The sequence below is a fragment of the Echiichthys vipera genome, assembly GCF_963691815.1.
Source record: "Echiichthys vipera genome assembly, chromosome: X".
Taxonomy (NCBI): Eukaryota; Metazoa; Chordata; class Actinopteri; order Perciformes; family Trachinidae; genus Echiichthys; species Echiichthys vipera.
In genome coordinates this window covers 12,005,675-12,020,337 of record NC_139825.1, presented here as the reverse complement: position 1 = coordinate 12,020,337, position 14,663 = coordinate 12,005,675, and the positions used below count along the sequence as shown (strand labels likewise).

Sequence of the window (14,663 nt, the reverse complement as noted above, 5' to 3'; positions counted from 1 at the left end):
AATTTGTCTTGCAGCCAAAGAAGACACTGAACAAAGACTTGAAGATAAAACATAATAAGTTTATGAAGTATATTAAAAAAATATGTAAAGACATGCTAAAAAAAACAACACTCACATCAAACAATGTACATCAGGGACAACAGAACATAGAACCTGAAGAACAGTTTGTGGTCAGGCTAATGTTACATATGACATTTACAATGACAAAGCCAGTGTTGTGGTATGATCAGGTTTTAGTATAAGAGTTTCTCAAACTTTCATTCATGATCTCAGTATCCTTTAGAACTGTAGATTATGTTTAGCTTAAGTTAGTTTATTGTATTTATTAATTTGTTAATAAATGTTTGTGTTTACAATATGTCTGTTAATTTAATATTACATAAAGATGAATGTGCCAGCCTCTTATAAGAAAATAACTTTTAAATCCTTCAACTAACTAAACTATTACATTATTGGTGTTTAACCCCTAATTAATAGTTTAGTATTTTTCATACTTATATGTTAGTTATCACTCCGTCTGTGACGGTGGTTCCCTGGAGGAACTCTAGTTTAACTAGAGTCATTTTTATTATTATCTTTGAGAAATTTTTAGTGATAACTATTGTTAATTGATTAATGATAAGTTTATCGAGAATTTTCAGTCTCATAATCTGATTGTGAATCAAGGCTCTACAGAACTAATCTGTAACGACTCTGCGAGCAGCTTGTCTGCTATTTTAGTCCCTCACTGACTACACCAGTGTTTCTATTTCTGCCTCTAATCACATTTACAGCACTGCTGGCTCATGCAGACTGTGACGTACAATTACCACAAGATAACATGTCATGTCAAGATGGTCAGGTGCCTTAATAAAATCTGAAGTCCTCAACACAGCTCAGTTGTTCAAACGCATGCTTCTTCATTTGTCTGCAGACTAACAGCAAGGGAACAATCACACAATGTCACTCTTTTCCAGAAGATTTATTAAAACACATTGAACAAATACACAGAATACAAATAAAAAGATGACAATTCACTTTTTCATTCAATTGCTATACAGCACAAATATCAGAACCATAACACTGCTTGGAGCTCATTGTCTGTAAATGCTAGATACATTACCACCTCCCCAAAGTGAACCGTCATAACGCTTCACATGCTGTGCATTCACTGCAACAAAGGTGCCTTTTATCAGGGTCTTTTGATAGCTTTTGAAGCCATGTTAATAAGCATGTACATACATTGTTAACATATTTATAATATTAGACTGAAGCCTTTTTTTTCTAACAGACATTACATTCATACTGACTTCAGTTTGATTGCATTTCATTGGAGTATTGTGTTGTTAAATCGTCTCATGGTCATCACTCCAGAGGGAAAAGGACATGATTTTGATTAACGAGCACATACGGTGCACTCTGCAGTTCTATGGCAACACCATCCAGCAGACATTCATCTTTTTTTTCAGTTAGATACATAAATCTGTATGCGATGGACTTATCTCTGAAAAATCTTTCAAGTATTTACATGTTTCTGAGGTTCTATCTGTCAAGCAACCTAATACATATCATGGTCAAGTAATCGATGGCATGAAAGAAAACACAATGAACAAAACTGCACTGCTCAACACTAACAAAGAATCGGGCAACAACTGATATGATGCACTTCAAGGTTCATTTCATGGTGTTTTAAAAATCAGCCCGATAATGTGTTGAAAACTGAATTTTAGTTCCAAGTTAAAGTATGTTAAGAGAAAGTGATGGGAGAGGGGGTTGCAGTAACACTAAGTAAGTGAAAAGTGGTCAGTAGAGAGCACCTTAGGACGACCATGTGAAGTTGCAAAAAGAGAGTAAGAAAATACACTCACCAACTCTGTACATCACTACTGTACCTCTTCAGTTTAGATTGGTCTAATCATCATCGTCATCCCAACAAAGTCAAATACGTGCTGTCAATGGCTTTAATAATACAAACAGGTTATGCCACTGGTCTTTGGAAAAAGAAAAAAAATAGATACATATGTCAATAACAATTTGCACTTTGAGTCCAAACATTCGAGCAATACCTTCATAGAAGAGGAAATATAGTAAGCTTGAATTTATAAAATATTATTTTACTTAGTGGACTGCCACTTTAGCACATAACAGTAGGAGATGAAATGGACAAGATATGTAGCTATATCATGCAATACGCAAAACACCTGCACTCTTAAAAGAGCGCAAACATAATTGAGGAGACTGGAAGTGAAGAAGACATTATCTAGAGAGTAATGTTGTGCAACATTGGTCCTAATAGTCCTGCAAATGTAGGTTTAGACTGTTGCACTACCAGAAACAGAACTGTATCAAAGAAAAACTCATACTGGGTCATCTTCTTTAATGGCACCAAGTGACCAAATAGATCATGTTTTACCTCAACATAAAGAGAAGCAAACAAAAGCTCATTTAGTGACAAATACTAGACTTAAAGTGACACTGCGCCGTAAGCACATATGTTCTTATTCAGTTCTCACAATGAAAGGGAACTGGGTTGTCCCTGGGATGTTCCCAAGAGGCGCATGGGGCACTCTCCATTCAGGACTCATTTCTCAGTTAGTCCTGTTATTAAAGCCCTGTATATAGATGAGACCAGATGTGTTCCTGTTTATAGTGCAGTCCCACAGGTCATGTCCCCAGGGTTAAGCTCTACAGCCACTACTAACATTCAAATATAATAAGAATCACAAATATTGTAACATACACAGAAATATTCAGTCTTTTCTGAAATGCATTAAAATCATTTTACTCCGCTCCTCTGCAGCCTTTTCTCCTCCGCTCGATCTTCATGTACGATGTCAAGGCAGGCTTCTGATTTCATCTGTGTATGTTTGTATGTATGTATACATTTTTTCCCCTATGATTAGACCTATGTGAGGTAAAATAAACAGCAGTCTCTGAGTATATACAGTACAAGAAGCCAACCCATCACAGGTTACTGGTACTGCAGTCAAGTATATCTGCAGATCATTTCTCAAAATTACCAGTGGGTGGCAGTCTTTAGAGGATTCAGACAGACTGTGTCCGGCTACTGCATACATGATAATAGTTTTTGATGCTTTCAAATCAATACTTAATCCACTGGTTACTACATGAATGACAAAACACATATTCCTTTAAAGTAACAATATTGGCCCTCAGAAAAACATCCAACTATGACTGAAGGCATTCCTTAACTCCTCTCCTCGATAAGTTCCAGTGGGGCACAGTCACAGTGTACAGTGAATAGGCAGATGGGTAAAAGCAACAGGGCACACGCAGAAAGAAAATAAGTCGTGGCTGGCGCGAACAAAATACACATTCCAAGATCAGAATGAGTCCAAATCTAGAGCATCAGTGACTCAGTTATGCCAACTTTGCTTGAGTTTCACCCGAATGCTGAAAATAAAAATACTTTTTCAGAAAAAGCTGCTTCATTTTCCCCTCCTAATCCTCAGCTTCCAGCAAAGGTTAACAAAAGCAAATATCTACTGAAATATTTCTGTAGGATCCTTGAAAGACAAAAGTGCAATTGTTAAGATAGATTCATCTGCATTAATCAAAAAGTTAATCACCTTAGAGACTTTGTATTTGGGGTCAGGGCGGAGTAGAAGAAAGAGGAGGATGTGGCAGAAGAGATGGCGGCTGTCATCCATACAGATTCCATCCCTGGGAGTTTCTGACCTCAAGTCAGTTTTACAGAGCAGGCCTAGTCCTCAATACAGATGACATCACTAGGTTTGCCTGACTTGAGGTCAGGCGTAGCCACGTCTCTCAAGGAGTCAAGTGACTTCTTGTCCAGATGACTTGTAGGGGGTGGAGGACCATTAGAGGACACTAAAGAGGAAGAGATTGTATATTTTAGTGCTTCATTTAACCTCAATAAAAATCTATATTTTACTTTTCTTAGCATATTATAGTGAGAATTATGACATATGAAATGTTTTGATTCAGCACAGTAACTTCAAAATGTTATTAAATAACAAAACTGAAAGTGAGCATACCCAAAATGTCTGCAAACCCTCATTGTGTATGCAACTAAGGTAAGTAAGATAGGTCAAAGTTGAATAAGGGCGTCGGTCTGTCAGCTGTGATAGATAGGACAGTTTGGAAGAGAAAACAAAGGAATTGAAATTATTACTCAAATAAGTTTGGCTCACTTGGGGATTTGTTTAAAACATGTATGATCGTCTGAATGCTCGTGCCCTATCTGACGTCTTTGTGAGTTTGATACTGATATGATAATGACAACTGGTGAATAAAATCTAATCATTACAAATAGAAATGATGAAAATAAGATCTAACAATTACACTTTAATTTCAATGCACCTTAAATCAATTTAGTAACAATCCAAAAAAGAAATGTCTTCTTAATGTTACACTATGTCAATACTAACTTTTAAAAATGTTTGCTTTTGGTTGCTGCAACTGAAAAGATGGTTGCCATTTTAAGCCACCTTACATTTTGATTAATAATAAATACTAAGGAGTAATATGTCAGCTTAATAATTAAAATGTGACATAAAAGTCCCCAAAATTTAAAAATTTTATTTTTGTTTTTCCTGTTCTTTTTTTAATTCATTATTATTCAATATCACTAATACAACAAATATGAATAAATAGGGACAGACAACAGTAACATGTGAACTAAATGTGAAATATTATTTTTATATGTTACAAAGTGGTTGCAGCTAATGTCAACCAAAGGCCAGGAATTGGTTCTCAATTTCTCAAAATGGTTGCCAATTATATCAGTCTATTGACAGTTTAATAAAGTTAGCAAATAGTATAAGTTAAACGAACAACCTCAGTTCCACCTGTTCTACATCACCTATGATACAACATCCTACTTTAAATGTTGATACTTACTGCTGACGTAGGGTCCCAGGGGCATTTGACTGTAGTTGACCATGGGCTGTCCACCTGGGCCTCTGAATCCTCCACCAAAGCTGCTGCTATACATCTGGGAGCAGCCAAAGCCGCCCTGACTGAAAGGCTGAGAAACAAACATTAATTGCATGTTTCAACTTCACAAGTCCTTTATAGGATCACAAGACGAGCGCTGCTGATCTGTAATCACAGTGACGAGGCAGGTATTCATTCTTTTATTAAACATTTAGCAGATTTGAGTCGTGTGAAAGAACTTTTCTTCTAGGAAAGTAAGCAAATAAAAAAGACAAAGGAGAGCAAGTAAGATTGCTGACTGTTTCCCTGGTTACGACAAGTGTTGGCATAGCAACACCCCCAAAAAAACACAGTCAGAGTGCATGACCAATCGTGTTGCTTGGCTGACATGGTCTCTTGTATAACAGAACAAAACACACACGTTCAGCTGTGGTGAACAGGTGCAGAAGAGATGAAAGTAATGAGACAATACAGCCTTTGTTAAATCCTGTGGGACTTAACCGTGGAGCTCAGTAGTGAAAGTAAACAACGTAAGGGAGACAGAAGACTTTTTTTTCTTCAATACAACTGAGGAAACTCTTCCGTGGGGAATAGGGAGTTGGGAGTCTCCACAGGTGTTCAAAGGAATAATGTGGTTGTTGAGTCGTGACTACAGAATATTTCAAAGTGCTGAGTCCGTATCTTTTTATTTCTTTGTTTCTAAAATTCACTCAGCCCTGCCGCACATTTTACTGAGTCTTGTTTCCTCTCCAGAATCCACTGCATAGTAAGGCCAGCCAGGTCCCAACCATTATAGACTAATTTCTGCTCTAACACACCTGATTCTAACGATTATCATACCCTTCACAAGCTTCAGCTGCGTGATAATGAGCAGATCATTAATATCCAGTTTAATGGATTAGGGAGAAACCTGAAACATGCAGGACAGTAGTTGTCCAGAAAAAGGGTCGGAGGCCAGCTCATGCAGTATATCTGCTCCCGCTCTCTCACCACTCATCGCCAGATTGTTGTTTCTACCTCAATGGTATACACATTCCCCCTCAAATTCAATACCACAGACTCCTAGTATTTGTTTCTTCGTGTTTTAACCAAGCCCCCACCACAGCGACTTCCTGGTTGATCCAATCAGGAAGTGCCAAAAACTGCAGTTTGAACAATAGAGCAGTTTCTCACTGACCCCCTTGTTAAACAGGCTGACTTTCACAGCATAATTAAACCTATTTAGGACAAATCTCGATGACAACACTGAGAGAGGTGATTTTTTTTGTACCAGACTATTTTTTATTTTATTTGAGGTTAAAGATTATGAATATTTGTGGGCGTGGTCTCTTTAGTGAGCTCGCCACTCGCCCTCACTTCTCCTCGGAGGTACACGTCAGCCAGACGGATGTATCTCCCTCCCCCGAACTTCACATCAATGCCCTTTTTTGGTAAGAGGAAATAAGGCAGAGTCAAAGTCTGACAAGATGGCGGCTCCCGTAGGCGAATATGATTGGATCCATTTTTTATACAGTCTATGGTTTTAATCAGTTTTGATTTGATCCATGACGCGAGTTTACCAAAAAAGACAGGCTTATCTCGTGTTAGTCTGACTCATCTTATGTTAATTGATTTGGTCCCATGAAGTAAATTAAACATAGTTCGAACTCAGTTACTACGGCAACTTATGCTGTCAAATTTGCTTTATGGAATCGAATAAACTGAAAATTTGTCAAAATTACCAAAATAAATAATTATTTGGTAAACTTGCTTTATGTAACAGGTTTACCATTCCCCTCCCTGTCAGCTACACCACCTCTCCACACCTTCCTTCATTTTCTGCCCAAGCCAGCTTCATCTCATCCAATCCATTTCACCCTGCGGATCTCTCAGGCCCAAGTGCGCTTGGGTCCAAGTCGTGTTCATAACAAGAGAGTGCCCCCTCAGTGTAGGCGGGATGCTCAGCTAATCGGCATTGCAATGCTGCAGACTAGTCATTCTTAGCAAGACAACAATGAAAACAAATCTCCATCTTCTAGTGCTAAAATCTTAAAACAAACGGATTCAGATAGCTCTTCTCTTTTTATTCAAGAAATCAAACAGAAGACGGGGTTGTATTTGATTTTTATTTTGCTACCGAAGAGTCAATTTTTTATGTTAAGAGAGTTTTCTAAAGCCACCCTGACCTTCATGACCACCGTGTCCCAGCTCACCTGCTGTGGTGGAGGCTCACTCCCTCGGCTGGTGAGGCGGCTCAGGATGCTTCTCTCAGACATCTGCAGACGGGCCGACACTGGTGGTATCCTGGACAGCATGTTGGGCAGTCGTGTCACATCCGCTTTCATGTCACTCAGGAGTTCCTCCAGCTGGTTCAGCACTGTAGGAGCGTTAAAACACACACACATCATATCAGAAAAAAAGATGGTTTACTCATGTTAACACTCATTTAATTACTGTATATGTGGTATAATTTAGTGAAGAAAAGATAAAAAAGAGAAACTGCAGGGCAACTGCATGAAATTAAATTAATTTCGAATTACATTCACAGAGAGCGTAAATAACCTTAAATCATTGATAAAAGCAAATTAAGTGTGTGATCCAGGGTCTGACATTAACAACTCCGAAGAACTAAATGCCAAAAAATCTTTGTCTGATAGATAAATCAGTAAGCGTCACAGACACAAACATTTTTAACACCTCCGTTACACCTCCGTCGTTGGTCTTGGCCTATTTCCAAACTCTCATCCTGCTAATCACAGTAAGCATGCTGTGATGGTGAGTCAAATTAACACAAAATGAAGCCACTGTGTCAAACAGTATCTTTACTGGCTGCCTGTTGAGATGCTCCATACATAGCAGTGGTGTGGATACATCTTTTTGCACAGCCGACTATCTGGATGGATGGACAAAAACTGTTTCTAATTCAAATAATGTAATATGGAATTTAAGTATCTGCATCTTCAAACAAGAAAGAGTGAGGTAGGTCAACTGCCTTAGTATAAAAAAAGGAATGTAATTATGAAATACTCATAAGTGTACAGGTTATTTTGCATGAGAAAATGGTTGAAAAGAAAAAATACGACTTCAATGGTTCAGTTACAAAAAAACTTAACAACATGACATCTTTGCAGTTTAGTTACAGGAATTACAGTACTGCCCTTCCTGTCCTTCATCAGCCATCATGAACAGCATAAGCAGGGAGTGCAGCAAAGAAAAACCCAGACAGAGCAGAGCAGCCAAAATGAATATAATGACAGGAGGAGCTGGGGTGGAGGTGGGTTGCGAAAGTGCCAGCAGAGGAAGCAGGAAGGAGGGTCGAGCAATGGCAGTTTAAATAGTGGACACGCAGAGTCAGCTGAGCCATCAGCTATGCTGTTAGAGCTTGACGCCAGGGCCTGCCAGAACTAACGCTACGCTTAAATTTGTTTTGCAAATTTACCAAAATTTTTGAAACTGAAAAAAAACAGACATTATCATCATCCTTGAATGGATGCTGTGTGACAAATGCTTCTGTCAGGAAAAGCAAACAAATCTAATTTAAGAAATAGTGATTTTTTTCATTAATTCTTCATTAAAATTACTTTAGTCTACATGTCTAATTTAAAAATTAGACATTAGACAAACATTAAAAATGTGTCCTTGCCTCTCTAATGGATGTTTCATGCACTAATTGTTTCTAATTAGTATTTATATCAGTAATGTTGCCCTGTAAATGTCATTTGTGCAGGATTATTTCCATAGTTCTCCAGCCTTTGGCAGGTGAGACAGGAATTCTGACAATTATGACTGTTGCTATTTCTGAAACTGGACCACAGACCTTTGTGCAGCACAGCGTTGGCAGGCTTGTTCCCAGCCAGGGACTCTTTGGACAGGTGCTGGTGGGACTCTGCCAGACATTCCACCTCAGCAAAGCGAGTGTTGAGAGCCATGGCTGGGTGACTGGGGTCCTGGGTCATATTCAGGTAAGCTGCCCGCCTCAACTGCTCCTCAATAACCAGAGCCTGCTCCAACAACTACAGAGGGAGGGAGGGCGTAAGAAGCACAGATGTGACAGTGTTTCAATTTGCATTCAGACACAACAAATCCTTTAATCCTTGAAGTTTTTCAGCCTTCAATAGTTATTTTTAATTATAAAGACTCAGGATTGCCTTAAAGCGGCGAGCCAGGAACTTGTTCTTCATCTCTAGGTAGTTGCCCTTATGCATCTCGGTCTTGAAGGGTTCATTCAGAATAGCATAACGTGGGTCATTCTGAATGTCTTGCCAACGAGCATAGCCATGTCTGAGATGGTTTTCCGGTCAAGGAAAACAAATGAAGAGCATAAAATTGTTAAAAAATAAATAAATAATAAAGTTTGTGGAAAGCGTGGTTTTACATCTCTCCTCACAGTTTATAAATATCAGTCTTTAGTTTGCAGCTCCTCCAGTCATAAGTAATTACATTACTTTGCCAGATGCTGAGATTCTCCCTCCTACATGTAGGAAAGGATACGTTACGATGCCAGCTAAAAGCCAGTAGTCATGGCGACGGTGCCAGATGTCATGCATCTTTCCAGAAGACAGCGCAGCTCGCTCTTCAGTTTGCCAGAGGGTGTGCAACTCTGACAGCAAAAGTATAAAGACAAACAGGTTTTACAAATATTCAAGATGTTTAAGGCACATAAAGAGAAGTAAAAACGCATTAACAACAAAACAAAAGCTGTTTCATTGTGGCACCTGAAATAAACAACCTGTCATGAGACACTGGGGCACTAATTGTATTAAAGAAAGAAGGGTGATAAATACCCAAACACAACATGCAGATGTGAGTGAGTTCCACAGTGTCCAAAGATTTAAATGGATTGGACAGTGTACAAGCATAAACAACCAGCAGGAAATATGAGATTTAAAATGAAAATAAAAAATCCACTAATGCTGAATTAGGGAGTGACTTTGTGAGCCCTTGACATTCAAACCAATTTCATTCAAATGTGGGGCTTCCAGCAGTGAGACAGAAAATACCAATTTCACAGTAAAGTGCCATCCTACTTCTCCTGCAGAGTCACTGCTTTTTTACATCATATTTTAACTCTATGTTCGTGTTTTTGCCCTTATTTTAGATTACTGACAAATGCATCCTGTCAAACACAATACAACAGATCAGATTTTGTTTCTGAATAATAATAATAATAATAATAATAATAATAATAATAATAATAACAATAATAATAAAATGCATGATTATTAATGCATAATAATAATGCATTTTGTGTCATTTTGACAACTTATTGTCAAAATGACACAAAAGATATTATCCCAATATTCATCTTAATCTTTAATATATATATATAATATATATATTAAAACTCTTAAAATGGCACTAAAACACACTGGAACCACTTTACTTACATTTTGTTAAGAAACAAATATTCATACACATGTTTTTTGGTGAAAAACAAACAATCAAACCATCTTAAATAAGGTAATTATAAATCATAGGGTCCCCCTGATTGAAATTAAAAAAAGTCATAGTATATTATGTCATAAGAAATCGCAGCGATCAGGAAATTCACAGAAATGTTGTTGCATTTCTACATGCATACAGCCTAATAAATGATCAATCTAGTATTTGTTGTTGTGGTGGTTGATAAATTCATACATAGCGATGTAAACTGTACATGCAACAAACACTTTCACTTTCTCCTTCTTCTTATAATAAGCTACAACAAGAGGATTTTCTGGAAAATAAAATAAATTCTATTTGATTTTAACTGTTTGTGTGCTGTGGCCAAATTAATGTTTAATGTTACAGTTAGAGGCAAAAATTAAACTGTAGCCAGTTTGCCTGTCAGGTCACTCCTGAGGATATTTAGTAAACACATGATTATCATGATAATGTAAACTCCCCACAGCCAACTTATTGTGAGTGTTTGTTATTGCTATCCGTAAAAAAATGGTTTATTGTCCCATCTCTAGCCTGTTAACTGGATTCATAATATGAAACATTCCCGCTCATCAGTAAAAAAAACTATGTTCATTAATATTGTCTTTTGAGTACAGATTACTTACTTAAAACAATAATAGTTTCAACAGCTCCGTCTCAGACTTTCCTCAGTTATACAGTATGTTGCTGCAAGTGGTCCTCTGTGGTCAAAGTCCGGTACATTTAGGATCAAAACAAAGACTTCTTACCTGTAAAACCGCCATCAGCGATATTAAACATGAACTTGGCTTTGTATCCATTTTTGTCCTCCTTCCTGCTCTCATCCATTTCATCCAAAGTGTCTTTGTCTCCATTCAGTCGGCCCTCTAATGCATCTTCACTCTTCATATCATCTGCAACAGCTACATAAAAGAAAGATCTATATAATGGACTACCACTAAATATCCATTTGCATTAAAAAGCATTAGTACTGTATCTGTTTAATCCAAGGATTCATAGCATGTATACCTTGCTTATTTTCCTTGTCGTCAGTTTTTGCCAGAGGAGAATCGGTATCTCCTTTTTCTGAGGATTTATCTGTTTCTTTGCAGGGCTCCACTGTGGATAACAAAACAAAGACTCAATTAAACAAAGTAAAACCTTGCAGAATCAATCAAATTCCCAGCACATCATGCACCACTCACTTTTAGGTGATGTTTGACTGGATGATAGCTCTGACTGTTTCAAAGCAGAGTCTTTTGGGTTGGCAGATGGCTCGGTCTTTGCAGAGGGCAACTCAGTTCTGTCCCTTTCATCTCCTGTTTTCTCCTCTGAGCTGGCCTTGCTCTCTTCACTGTCGATTGCCTTCTCAGGTACAGATGCTAGCTCCGCGCTGGAAGTCTGCCGGGGGGAAAACAAGACAAGGGGACACAAGGAGTAAGGGGAAAGTTGGTAGAGGGCAGAGAAACAAGTCAGAAGGTGTCTTGAGTTTGACAGAAGCTTCTTCTAAAGATGATATGATGAGTGTGTTAAAAGTGTGATAAACCACGAGAAGATGGACAAGGCAATAATGGGAACAGAATGACAGTGATGGATAGTGGAAGAAAATACGGACTCACTTCCTCCTCTGACAATTTCTTACTATCTTGCTCTGTGGTGTCCTTGTCTTCAGCGGTACCCAAGACAGACTCAGTCTTCTCTATAGTCCAAAAACAACAACAACAACTCAAAGGCTCAAAAACTTATTTCGAAACACAAACTTCACCTTACAATCAGACAAAAATAAACAAAGATCAGTGCAGACACATTGTTCTGACCAGGAGGGATGGGAGTGCCGGGCTGTGTAGCGACAGGGCTGGCTGGCACAGGGGTGTTGGGGTCAGAAGATAAACTCTCAGTCAGTTTCTTCAGCTCCATGCCAATGGGAATCAAATCTGGAGAACTCAGCTTTCCATTGATATGCTCAAACTCTTGCACCTAAAAAAAAGAGATTGGTTCAACTGTAATAAAATGAAAATAGGATGACTTTCTTTCCTCAAATAAGGGAAGAGGAAGAGTAAATGTGTCATACTGAACCAGTAGGTTTGTTTTAAAGTGGGCATATTCTTCTCACTTTCAGGTTCATACTTGTATTTTGGGTTTCTACTAGAACATGTTTACATGGTTTAAAACTATTCTTACCTTTTTGGCACTTTCACAATTTTTTTATGTGATCTTAAAATGCTCCTAATAAGTGTATTGCACACTAAAATGTAAAAGAAATCCACCAGGTGTTGAATCTCAAAAATATTAAATTCTCATATATTTCCGATAAAAGTCTGCCCTATCATTTTATTCACACCAAATAAAATTATTTGCTTTGCTTCCTGCCTGTCATCTGTCGTTCCATTTCACTTGCACTGCTCATGCTGCCTTCAAGTGCAATGGGAAGTCCAAAGTTTCGGACCTCTAATGAGGCAAAGTGCATTGGAGTATCTTTCAAAGTGGAACCTCCGACAGGCGAACTCGGGGTAGGTTGATCTCCCCCTTGACTTCTCTCAGAGTTCAGGCAGGGGGAAAAGGGTGGGACTTTAGAGAGAAGAAGGCAAAAAGGTAAGAATTGCTTTAATGTTCAAGACACATAATTTTTTCTCACTACTGTCTGTCTGAATACACCGGTTTTGTCCCTTTGTCTGAAACGCTGTTTTAGCTCTTGACTCTTTTAGCCCCCCTCCAGAATAGAAGCCCAGTCTGCTCTGGTTGGTCTTCCAGTGTCATTGCAACCCAGGAATACCTGTAATGGCATCACAACAATACTGAAGTCCTGCCCGGCCCGTTTAAAGACTGTTTCTGAATACTGGCTGTGTGCTTTTCTCTGTGGATTTTGTGTTTTGATACTTTCACAGTATTTATATAGGACCTCGACCTGCTTTATCATTTTAAAAATAAGACATGAAAATCTTAGTTTTAACAATATGGGACCTTTGTGTTCGTCTGTATTCGGTTGCACCAACTCTTCTTAAGTTCACACTTAGCCTAGTTATAATGTAATTATATTATCATATTACAGGGACAAAAAAAACATCAATTAAAACCATTAATCTCATACTAATAGCTGAAGGGACGTATTGTGCCAGATTTAACTAACAATCATCTAATTTCCATCTGCTGTCCCTGAGCAGGTAATTAGACACAAACACTAGAATCACTATGCCAAGTATACAAATGGCCTAAGTTATCAGTTGAAAATATAATTAATACGTTTTCTTGTTTTTTTACTTTGTACAGATTTATACATCACTAAATCAAAACAAATAACAAATAACAAATAACCTCGTCCTTGTATTGAGATAAGTTATTAAACACAACCAGTAGCTAAATGATGGTAAAGCTAACATTGGCTTACTAAAGTATAACCTGTTTAGAGCGATACGGTCACATGGTCCACAAATCAGACCTGACTTTTAATAATGATGGAAACTGTGAAAACTTTGAACAACATTTAAAAAAAACAAAAAAAACACAACATATCTTAAATATTATGCCAACTAAATTAGATTAACTTAGCAGGATTAGCAGGTAGGTTTGATTCATTGTTTAGGCCACTAAAACTATAGTCTGGGAATTAAGCTTAAGCTTGTGATGCTACAGTGACTTTTTACATAGTTGACTGCTTTTGACTGGACCATGCTAAAGATCTTTCCTAGCAACAAATTTACACATTACTAAAGTCATATATATATATATATAGGATGACTATATGTATAAACGCCTTATATACAGTATATGACTAAAGTCTTTACTACTTACAGTAAGATATTTAATTTATTTATAAGTTTTTACAGTGAAACTAGTTAGAAGTTACTAAAAACACTCAAAGCACTTCACATATAAACTTACAAAGCTCAAGAGCTCCAAACTCCAGAAACCATTTGTCAGTCTGTTTCTTTACCCAGGTGTATACATGTGCAAACAAAGCTAACAAAACATCAGAGTCTGTGGTTTGTATGGTGTAAAGCAGCGGGAGATACCCAAAGAATATGTTTTCCACTTGCCTGCATTTGCCTCTGTCTCTGCCTGAACAGTTTGACCTAGTTCTCCTCTAATCTCATGGTGCTTCAGCAGAAGACTTGGTATTCTGTGTTAAAGGTGTCTTTGATTGAACAGCCAGTACCTTTTTCCTGACAAGGGACATGACTCCGATCCTGGTGAGAACGTGCTGACGAGAAAGTCCCTCACGTGGGACTCCATCAGCAAAGGTCTCTGCCCCGTCTGCACCCGGCTCACAGAGATGTCTCATGAACAGAGACACATAGGCCCTGATGACGAGAAAAATAAAACACTTTACAGGGCATGTGGTAAGAGTGATTCCTCTGACGTTACCAGCACTGGCACCATATTTTAAA

At 38.0% G+C, this 14,663-nt stretch overlaps 1 protein-coding gene across 1 annotated transcript in view; it reads right to left on the bottom strand.

Annotated features, from left to right (window-relative positions):
- Positions 1-3,592: 3,592 nt before the first annotated feature.
- chd5 (chromodomain helicase DNA binding protein 5) overlaps positions 3,593-14,663 on the bottom strand; it is a gene marked incomplete at its 5' end in the record, with an annotated part of 48,095 nt that continues 37,024 nt past the window's right edge. Inside the window, 12 exons of the mRNA XM_083939161.1 lie at positions 3,593-3,831; positions 4,864-4,990; positions 7,092-7,255; positions 8,696-8,891; positions 9,027-9,159; positions 9,370-9,478; positions 11,049-11,201; positions 11,308-11,397; positions 11,484-11,679; positions 11,898-11,977; positions 12,096-12,255; positions 14,432-14,576. Coding sequence (XP_083795287.1) covers positions 3,704-3,831; positions 4,864-4,990; positions 7,092-7,255; positions 8,696-8,891; positions 9,027-9,159; positions 9,370-9,478; positions 11,049-11,201; positions 11,308-11,397; positions 11,484-11,679; positions 11,898-11,977; positions 12,096-12,255; positions 14,432-14,576 — 1,681 coding nt within the window. The 3' untranslated portion in view covers positions 3,593-3,703. The remainder of the gene's footprint in view (positions 3,832-4,863; positions 4,991-7,091; positions 7,256-8,695; positions 8,892-9,026; positions 9,160-9,369; positions 9,479-11,048; positions 11,202-11,307; positions 11,398-11,483; positions 11,680-11,897; positions 11,978-12,095; positions 12,256-14,431; positions 14,577-14,663) is intronic.